Raw genomic sequence first — 11,454 nt, 5'->3', positions numbered from 1 at the left:
AAGTAAGACAATTAGATTTAAATGTGAATGTCATGAATGACATTGAAATATTAAGTATGTCTCTTAATACACAACTTGTATACATGAAGTACATATAAATAATAGTGCATCATAGCCAATATTTGTGATCAAACTTAACTTTTTAACAGAAATAGTCTTACTTTTTTCTTGAAAAATTAACGATAACATGTAAATAATTGAAATGATGATGACTATTTATACGAAAATGGATTATTTTTCAGATAAAAATATGAGAGGGTTGGATTTTCAAATTTGGATCATTTTATGAAATATTTGATTAAAAACAAAAGATAAATATCTATATTTGAAAAAATAACTTTCAATATTTTAAAAATTACATACATTACCTCCCTTTCACTTTTTAAACCTTAAACTTTTTTGTCACTTTTTAAACCTTTAACTTTTTTGTCTTCATATTTTTTACACTTGAACTTTTTATCTTGACGGGATGTAGGGATTAATAAATTATTGAAGGGTATCCTTATTTAAAAGAATGGTAATTTTTATATAATCCCATTTAACAAATTAATTCTACCTTTTTTTTTCCTCCATTTCACACTGGATTGTGCTATTACAATAAGAGATTTTCTTGGAAAGGTCCAAACCATCAATCTTGAATTGCTAGTTTTCAATCTTGTTCGATGGCCTTGCAAAACCTTAACTCCAATATGATGTGTACATTGTGAAGTTTTTTTCCCCTTTGCTTGGATACATTGTGACCGGTTCCAATATAAAAGTTCCTTTATTCTCTCTTAATTTTACCTGTTCATCCTATATTCAACATAGTTCCTTTTTGTTTAAGATTGTAGAAATTTGAAATTCGATCCTATTTCAATGGAGATGGGAGAACACAAAAAAATGCAACAAATACAATGTTTCACATTGATTTCTCTTGAAGTTGGTAATGTCTCAATATCTAGGGCCTTTCGATTTATTCTGTAGAGATTTGACTCATTCGATTTTTATTCAAGGTGCAACAATTTGAGATTGGTTGTTGAGAAAACCGTTTTAAAGAGAATCGATCCAACAATCTTGTCAGCTTATTGGCCATCAAGTAAACTATTGAATTTGCCTTGTGTATTGGATTGAATTATTGAATCATGTTTATGCTACCAAATTTTGCCTCTGCTTTATAGTGTTGAGTTTTTGGTATAAGAAAGTAAGACCATTAGTTTAAATGTGAATGTCATGAATGCCATTGAATTATTAGGTATGTCTTTTAATATAAGGATTATATACATGAAGTACATATAATATCCTTAGCCTTTTGATTTGTTTTGTAGAGATTTGACTCCTTCAATTTTTATTCAAGGTGCAACAATTTGGGTTTGGTTGTTGAGCAAACCATTTTGGAGAGAATTGATCTAACAATCTTGTCGGTTTATTGGTCATCAAGTAAACCGTTGACTTTGTCCTGTGTATTAGATTGAATTATTGAACTAATGTTTATACTACCAAATTTTGCCTTCGTTTTGTGGTGTTGAGTTTTTGGTATAAAAAAGTAAGGCAATTACATTTAAATGTGAATGTTATGAACGATGTTGAATTATTAGGTATGTCTCTTAATATAAGGCAATGGCATGAGTCATGACACGGGTCCTAACACGTGTCCCACGTCATGTTTTGTGTCACCATAATGTCATGAGGTCTAGTACAACATGTCATGCCACACATCCCAGTATGAGTCTTATAAATTAGATTCTCATTGCATGGGTTAATTTTTTACAAAAATACAATAATGTTAAAACATATTTTTTTAAATATGAAATTCTAAGTTTACAAAAAATACTAAAATTATATTTTCAAAGGATAACTTTCAAGCAAATTTCTTCTTTAGAAATAGTTTTAAAACAAAGTAAATTATTATCATTTTGTCAAAATCCTCGTATGTAACAGAATGGCTTGATACCCAGGACTCATAGTTCTAAAAGTAAGGCCCTGGTCCAAGAAGGGTCAGCCCCAGCCTAGAGCTTGAAGCAGTTTAGTAAACCACATCTAAGTTAGTGATAAGTTGTTAGATCACAACCCATCATGGGGAGGGTTCATTTTACAAAAATGATCAAAATTATAATTTTAAAGTTATATGACCAGGGGTCTAGCCAATTGACTGGTTAAAAGATCAATCATGGATAGCTATGGGTATGGGGACGAACGATACCATCTTCTTCTTCATGCCTTCCGTTAAGGGAAACTAGGCTCTCCTTGTAAATGATAACCTGCATTCTTTGAATGCTAGGACGTCTAGCACACGACAAAACTCCAAGATTCTTAAGTTGTCGAGTTAAGCGGTTATACAAAAGCAACTCCCCGCTGCTACTTTCCATGAAAAGTCCGCCCTGCCTCTCAACACCTGAAACAGGTCCATGACTCCTTAACCCCATACTCTTTCATCACCCAAATGTTGAAGATTTTTATCACTGTCCGTGTATGTGTCTGTACATCATTGGATACATGATCAAAGCAATCCTTTCATTGTACACTGCAACATCCCCTCTGCGTTTGCGAAAATAATATGGTAAAGGTATCACCCCAAAAACTTCATCACTCGTGTCAAAATAAAGGATCAAAGCGTCACCATTCTCATGATCAGATCCCGACCAGTGATTAGACGTCCCTTCATGCTTGAGTTTATGATATTAGTCCGATCAATGTAAGCTGGCACATCTAAGTCCATTTGTCTCCAAGAACCACTTCTTAAGGTGTATAATTCCGCTTTCCGGATAGGTAGGGTTAAAAATCTGACGACCTTGTAGTCATGGGTTTTAGGATCACGACCAAATGGCATAAACGCATGCGCACGTTCCCAAAATTTCGAGTGCCTGAAAGTTGTCCTTGGAAGAGACTTGATTTCCCTGGCTGCAGGGTTCCATAAGGTAAGTCCTTTAGGACTATATGGACAAAGTATACCATTACATGGACCATAAACTAGTGTTTCATTAGAAAGCATGGAGAAGGAGTATTCTCGTGTGTGACAAATCAAGATGCTTGCATTACCATCGTCAGAAGAATTAGTCTGATCCAAGTGTTTGGCCATGAAAACAGGATCTCTAGTCACAGCATACCATACCTTGCATACACAACTGAATCGCTAGCTTCAAACATTTAACTGGCAGTCGTAGAAAAATCTCCACAATCAAATCATCAGGCAGGACGTTGTTGTTCGCCATTGCTGTCTTTGTCTCTTCTTCACCAAAAGCCTTTCCATCCGTGATTGAAAACAGTGCTAAACCAACCCACTGCGACGCCCAACAAACTGAATATATATAATTTGTCATATTTGATAATAATATCTTCTACATCAGTAAAAAAAATATAAATTTTATAATTGCATTATAAATTATTTTATAACAATATTATAATAACATGTCTAATTTTAAAATATATTTAATATTAAAATTATTATCCATTTTAATTTAAATGTATTCAATGATATCAATATAAATTTTTTAATATTCATATTTTTATAATTAATGAATCTATAGATTATATAAAAAAGATCTATTAAGAAAATTATGTTTTTATATTTTTGGTAATAAATTAAATCAAATTTAAAAATAAAATAATTATAATTAACTTATTTAATAATCGAAAATATCATAGAAATAAAATATCAAAAAATATCCGTTGATGGATATATCTTCTCGGGATCCATGGATATCGGATATATGGAAGATATATTCACGATATATATTAAGATATTTTAAACCTTAGGTGAGAACATGCTGAAATGGTTTCCAAGTGTTTATCTTTGTTATTGCAAGAAATATAAGGATAATGACACTATTGACTAGAAGTCTTGCGCCAACTAGTAGGGCATTGAAAGGAAATGCAACTCAAAATTGATTCAAGTGATGAAACTAGTATCGTTTCTATGGAGGTAAAGGCAATAGATGGTGCTGATAAAAGTGTTGTCACATCTTACATCCAGGTTTTCTTTTTTTGTTATATTATTTTCATATTCATATATTGAGCTTGACGGATTTTTATGAGGGTTAATTTTACCCATCTCCTTTTGATCAACGGGAGAAGCTAAATTAACCCATTATTATTATTTCACCTTTTGACACATGGGAGAAGTTAAATTCAATTATTATTATTTCTCCTTTTTATCATCATCATCATCAATCTAACCCTTAATGGATTGTTTTTCAAATAAAAATATGAGAGGGTTGGATTTATAAATTTGAATTATTTTATAAAATATTTGATTAAAAGGTATAATATAAAATAATACCTATATTTTATAAAAATAACTTCAATATTTTTAAAATTACATATATATAACCTCATTTTCACTTTTTTAATTTAAACTTTTTGTCTTTGTAATTTTTTTAGCTCAATTTGTTATTTTGATGTGAGATAGAATTAATAAATTGTTAAAGGGAATTCTTATCTAAAAGAATGGTACACTTTATCTTTTTAAAAGAGTAAGGTCATTTGTTTTTTCTCCCAAAATTTGGGTTTTTTTGGGATTTTATGGAACGTTTGAATCAAATTAATTATCCTTATTTAATCCTATTTAACAAATTAATTTTTTTTTTCCCCCATTTCACATTTTCTTTCCTTTTTTTTTTTTCCCTCCATTCTCATTGACCGTGGTATTACAACAAGAGATTTTTCTCATAAACTTCCAAAGTCCAAACCTTTCACCTTGAATTGCTAGTTTTCATAAAACCCTAACCCTAAGAAGATGTTTCACAAGATAAGTCTTCTTTGTATCATCAACACCAAGTACCAGTGCGTTTGATATTCAAAGTCTTTTTATTTGTTTTGTAGAAATCTAACTTCTTCGATTTTTATTCATAGTGCACCAATTTGGGATTCATTGTTGAGAAAACCATTTCAAAGAGACTCAATCCAGCAATCTTGACTATCAGGTAAACAGCTAAATTTGCCCTATGTATTTGATTGAAATCTTAAACTAATGTTTATATCACTAAATTCTACTTCTGTTTTGTTCTGTCGTGTTTTTGGTATCAGAAAGTAAAACAATTAGATTAAAATGTGAATGTCATGAATGACATTGAATTATTACATATGTCTCTTCATGCAAGCCAATATTTTTGGCCGAGGTTCACTCTTTTTTTTATGCATTTGGTGAATTTCCTTTTTCATATAGACGTAGGCTGATCTTTTGATTTTAGTGCACATAATTTGCTTCAATAATGGTAGTCATAGGATCAGGGTAATAGTATGAAAAATGAATAGAAGTTCAGAGAAGGTGTTAGAAATGAGGAGTCTGGAAAAAGCACGAGAAATTTAGCAGAATCTGCATTTCCCGGTGGAATTTCTTCTGGTTCAAACCCTTCAAAAGATAGAAAGTGAGCTACACCCTGCCTCACATATGGTACATGGCTCCGAAGAGATCGAGAATATAAAAACCTCCCGAATTTAAAGCTCTAATATCATGTTAAAATTCAATTATTGGACGACGCCCCAAAAATGATAAATATACATCAAGGTGGTTAACAATTGATTTCGATATAGATATATATATATATATATATATATATATATTAAAAAAAATAAAAAATAAAAGAAAAGAAAAATGAAAAATGAAAAATGAAAAAAGAATGAGTTGGATACACCATGATGTGTTTGGATCTCGAGGTTACTTGGTGCAGTTCCATTTCTTGTATTAGGCTAGGATTATTTTTATACTTGGAAATTAACTCTCCATTCGGTTGCTTTGTCTTATGTTTGCCCTTGTCTATATGTAGGCCAAAGTTTCCCACTACAGCCATGCACAACCAGATTATTATAGTAACTACCGCATGTATTGTGATATTTCATATTTGATAGGAGAAAGAAGTTTTTAAAATTATGTATTAGTAGTTTCTCGTATGTTTTAGAGTAAATAAAAGGTTTTTAAAGACTATATATGATGAATAGAGATGTAAGGAAGAATGAAAGTCATCTAATAGAGAGAGAGACTTGTGGTTTAAGATGTAAATATAAGGAGTGAGGTAACATAAGATGATGTTTTGAGAACCCAATAATTGTATCTATTTCTGTTCTTGAATGATGCTCTCTTATTCGTTGATGTAAACATGGTTGATCAAACCAAGTTAAAACCTCGCGTGCTTTTGTGTGGATTGTTTGATCATTATGTTATTAAATTAAGCTTTAGTAGAAGATTTTTGAAAGAGCCAAAAAGAACAGAATATTAAAACTTGAGTTAAAGATTTGTGGAACAGTCGAAAGAAGAAAGCATACAATATCATATAAAATGAATTTTTATTGAAGATGAAGTTATTGTTGTTCATGGAGATAAAAAAAAATTAACTTAATGAAATTTGTTCCAAGATGAAGATTTTTAAAAGTGTCAAATTCCTAATTAATATAAATTATTTTTTATAAAAAAATATTACATAAAATATATTTTTTTAGGTAGATTCCTAAAAATTACATTATTTTTGTTTTGTAATATTTTTTATACCATCATGGAAGGATTTTCCTTGTCTCAAATATTTTATATATATATATATATTTCACATAAAGTTTGTAAAATTTGTGTTTTTGGCAATGTTTTCAGAACTGGACCAGTCATTGAATGGGTACCAACCGGGAGGGGGAGGAGTTTTCCAACGTCGGGAGGAGTTTTCTAGGTGTCGGGCTGCTGACGGGAGCTGTCGGGTTTCGTGGAGCGTGGCGCTGCGCTGCCTGGGTTTCGTGGAGCGTGGCATGTCGGTGTCGGTGGCGGGCAGAACAAGCTGGCAACTGGGGCTGGAGGAGGGAGGGTTTGGAGTTGCAAGCTTGTAGTTATATACACTCCAAAACAACGTCGTTTTGATGCTGTTTTTTTTATTAAAAAAAATTCAATTCAATTGAATCAGTCGGTTCCCTCCAAATCGGCCAGTTCGTTTGATTCAGGCGATCCAACCCCGGTTCAATCCGAATCCGGTCCAATTGTTCTTATTGTATAGTAGGTTATTCTTATTGTTCTACACATTGTAGGATGCAACTTTATTCCAAGTGGAAAAATTAACAAAATGTTTTCTTCTTCATCTATTACAAGAATCTAAGGGCTGCATTGTTTCCGATGAAACATAAAGATCATAAATATGCTTAAAAATAAATAAATAAATAAATAAAAATCATCAGACTCAATACGCCTTTCCCTTTTCTTTTTCTTCATTTCCGTGAGTTTTCCCTTTTCTTTTTCTTCCTTTCAGTGAGTTTATGCTGGTGAGACTGAAGAAGGCTCAAGCTAGCTGCAGCAGTCTTGAGTTCACTCTTGGGAATGGATCTCTAACCTTCATTGATTCTTCCAAACTGCGTCCATTACAAGATTAATTAGTGAGCTTCAACTCCATGCACATAGATTAAAACAGCTGTATATATATATATTCACATGATAGAAAAGCTTCAATTTCTACAATTAAATGAAAAAGAAAGGACGCCTATACATGGAATCATGTACTCTTTTTCTGTATCCAATGTAAGATTGTTTGTCATCAGCAATTATATGAGATCATATGTTGAGGCACTCCCATTTGCAAAAGGAATGGAACTTGAGAGGTGAAGAACTGAAGAAGGCAGGCCATTAAGCTATTACCATTAATATTATCAAAATCTGGCTGACCCCATAATAATCTTTCTGTCTTCTTGTTGATTTCTACATGACTCCCTTTGTTTTCCTTTGTCAACAACTGGTTAGAAGGCCCAACATGCGCAACAGGCGTTCTTAGAACTGGAGGAGGAGGAGGATGATGATGCTGCTGATCAAACTGATATGGATACACTGGAATAATATTACTCCCAATCATCGGCTGCTGCAAATGCTGTGAAGGTGTTGGAGGGAGAGGGAGATTATTGTTATTATTTTGACAGTGAAACTGCTGTTCTCTGATCATGTGAAGCCTCGCATTTACATGACACAGTTCATCCATTGCTTGCTGCACTTGCTGATAAAGTTGGCGTAATATTCCACAACACCCATGAACAGGGAACCGTTGCCGCATGTTGGACTCGTATATAATAGACTGCATCGCGTCGTGCTTCTGATCGTCATTCACTTTCTTTAGTATTTTCATCATATTGCTGACTCCGAATAACCGATGTGCGTTTTGAAACAATTTTGGATTGCTAGCCGGGAAATATGGAGCAAGTGGACACTGATCCGAGCACTTTCTTCTTTGGTATTTGCAAGCGGCGCATGCCTGGCTTGTGCCTCCTTTGACAGTCATACGTGCAGGAACTACGCATATGGAGAGCAGCAGAGAGGACAGTGCAGTAAACTTGAGGAAGAAGACGATGGAGGTGGCCGGAGTTGGAGATCGAGATTCCTTCATTAATCAGAACCCTGGTGGTGACGTTGAAAATGGAGATGGAAATGGCAGCATTTAATCGGGAAAAAGAAAAAAAAAATGAGACTGGAAATGAAGGATCAAAAGGCTCTATTAGGAAAGACCAATTCAAATTCGGAATTAAAAGATTGGCATCGATCTAAATTTATTTCAAATGAAAGTCCTTTTTTGAGCCGTTTGTCTAGTGACAACATCACTCGACCAATCAAGGCGCGGCGCAACACGGCGTTGGTTCTTCGGAAGGGTAGTTTAGTAATTCGATTGGGTATGTTCCTTCGTGAAGTTACGAGAATGACCCTAGTACAATGATGTGTCGCTTTGTGGATGGGCGATGAGACGTGATACACGGTGGTTTTTGACCGGTTCACTCCACGATGACGTGGCATGTTGCTCAAGCTGAACTGGAACTGGAAGAGAGAGATGGTCATTCTCCCTAAGAAGAATTCACACTCCACGATGACTCTATTCAAATAAATATTATCTCTTTATTTTACCATTTCTTTTAAACTAAAAAAAATAGAGAATATTATATTAACATTTGAGTGATAAAAATTTTAATTTTTAAAATCAATATCAAACAAATCGTTAGAAAAATAAAGTAATTTTGTCATTTTACTCTTATAATTTATTTATTTATTTAAAATAGATTAAAAAAAAGATTTATATTGATGTATTTAATAATTCTCAAATAAATATTTTCATTGATAATAAAATTTTAATTTTGAAAATAAAGGATTTATATTGATGTATTTAATAATTCTCAAATAAATATTTTCACCGATAATACAATTTTAATTGAAAATAAAGCTAGCTTTATATAAAATATGATAAAATTATATCTATTTTTCAAAAATAAAAAGCTGTTAGGAATTTTGGTATTGCATGATAAATATTTTTTAAATATGAAGAATTTTGATAGAAATTTTTAGATGTAAAGAATTTTAATTGGGATAATTATATAGATTTTCTCGAGTTATATGAATCTTTTTTTTTATATTTTGAAATATTATATTCAAGGGAAAATATAAAGAAAAAAATCATTTTTTCAAATTTATTTCACTTATTTTCCCTCTAATATATAAAGGTTAAATAATTTAAAATACCAAAAATAAAAAATAAAAATAAAAGTCTTTTTTTTTAAATATTTTTTTTTCTTGATATTTTCCATAATCAAACATATCCTATCCTTTTAAATATTGATATTTGATTAGAGTGATAAGTTTATCGTAGGAATTTCATTACTGAAATATTATACCACCGTTACGGCTTTTCAACGTACCCACGCCTTTATCGTATGTTGCCGTTAAGCTGACTCCGTCAGACAAGACACCACCTCTTTTGTCAATAAATCGTTAATTTGTTGATGTCACACGTTCATGGAATCGAATAATACCTAATTGCCTTTATTCTAAGTCAACTCAAAGGAAAATTTCGACTAATTAATCATATTTAAATTTTTATGATATTATTTTTTTTTAATATTTACCGACTATTTCTCAAATTACATTAGAGTTTATTTAATTTAAAATTAATTTTAGAATTAATATCAAAATTATAGATTATTTCTTAAATTAGATTATATTTTATTTAATTTAAAATTAATATCAAATTTTAATAAATAAAATGGTGTTAAATATCATAATATAACGACCCACTTTTATCGCATAGATTTTAATTACTGATTAATTATTATTTTAAAAATTATTAATATGATACAATTTTAAAAGTTTTATTGATTAATTATAATTTTAAAAAAAATTAATTAATATAAATGGGGTAACTTAACAGCCAAGATAAGAAGATGGAAATTAATTAAATATATTCTTTTTAATATTTATCAAAATTTAATATATTTTATATTATTTAATTTAAAAAAAAAAGATAATGTGAAATAAAATTAAAATTTAAATAGGAGTTAATAATTTAATTTCTTAAATCAACTTATTGCCACGTGAGTTAATGATTTAATTTAAATTATTAAGTATATTAAATATATTTTATAAAGTAAATTAATATTGCAATTTAAAATGAAAAATAATTTTGATAAATCAATTTAACTACTTAATATAATTTAATGACTTCATTGTAAATTAAATAATAGTGAGTTCATCCCGCAAATATTTAAATCTTTTTTCATCCCTATTTTTCTTATTTTTCTAAAAATGAAAAAAAAAAAAAAAACATCGTAATATCCTCATCTTCTTCATACAAACAACCCGTCTTTTATAACCAATAACTAATATAAGAAATTTATTGAATTCAAATACTAATTTACACTTCTTAAAAACATATCAAATTCTTTTCTTAAATACATACAATTATTTATTCTAGATTGAAAATTTTAGAACATAATTTTCTTTTTACAAACAAAAGAGAAAAAGAAAAATAAAATGGTTGCCTACACGGTTAGAGGGGCAAAAACTCATCCATATTTGTTCAAACTTGTAGGTGAAATTCCTTGTTAATTTCTTGACCATCAATGTTCGAGCATACCATTCCCAAGATTAAGTTGGTCCACGTAATGGATAGTTTTTGTGAGAAGAGTTTTCTCCTCCCTATTTTTTCTAATGCTATGCCATTTTATAGGGTTGAATTTTATAAGCTTCACATAACTTTTATGGCTCCTTTTAAGTTAACTTTTATTCTTGCATTACCCTATTAATGACGTGTAATGATAGTTGATCATTTTAAACTCCTTTTAACTTTGTTGATCTACTTGAACTAGTTTAGCCAAATGGCTTTAGTGGGCGAATTTTAATCTACTCATTTACTTGTCCGAATATAGTCTATATGGACATAGTCTACCTAAACATAGTTTGTTTGCGTATGATCTGTCTATAATAGTTTGCTTGAACATAGTTGGCTCAAACATAACTTGTTTGGACATAGTTTATTTAGATGGTTTTATTTTTTTTTTATTTTTTGTTTTTTTTTTTCAATGAAGTCTGTCTAGATGGAGGACGTGTTCATTTATTCAAGTACTCTACGTCATACATCCAGACCCTCTCCACTTTAACCAAGGATGTTCCACCACTCCCACAATTGCCCCTCATTTTTTAGTCAACATTGTAGTGAGTGATATGAAAATCTATGCGAAAAGAATGGGAAAGGCTTTTTATTGCAA

General features: G+C 30.8%; 1 protein-coding gene across 1 annotated transcript; it reads right to left on the bottom strand.

Annotated features, from left to right (window-relative positions):
• Positions 1 to 7,139: 7,139 nt before the first annotated feature.
• Positions 7,140 to 8,413, bottom strand: LOC117929464 (LOB domain-containing protein 27-like). Its single transcript, XM_034849743.1, has 2 exons — positions 7,580 to 8,413; positions 7,140 to 7,296 (listed from the first exon to the last, which is right to left on the bottom strand). Exons 1-2 carry the CDS (start codon positions 8,313 to 8,315, stop codon positions 7,280 to 7,282), a joined length of 753 nt encoding a protein of 250 aa, XP_034705634.1. The 5' UTR covers positions 8,316 to 8,413; the 3' UTR covers positions 7,140 to 7,279.
• Between the last annotated feature and the right edge of the window lie 3,041 nt (positions 8,414 to 11,454).

Source organism: Vitis riparia, chromosome 14 (assembly GCF_004353265.1).
Source record: "Vitis riparia cultivar Riparia Gloire de Montpellier isolate 1030 chromosome 14, EGFV_Vit.rip_1.0, whole genome shotgun sequence".
NCBI lineage: Eukaryota > Viridiplantae > Streptophyta > Magnoliopsida > Vitales > Vitaceae > Vitis > Vitis riparia.
Note: the sequence above shows the minus strand (reverse complement) of the source record. Positions and strands in the feature narration are given on the sequence as shown.

Coding starts and splice junctions, on each gene's coding strand:
- LOC117929464 (XM_034849743.1), bottom strand. CDS start 8,315: ATGAAGGAATCTCGATCTCCAACTCCGGCCACCTCCATCGTCTTCTTC.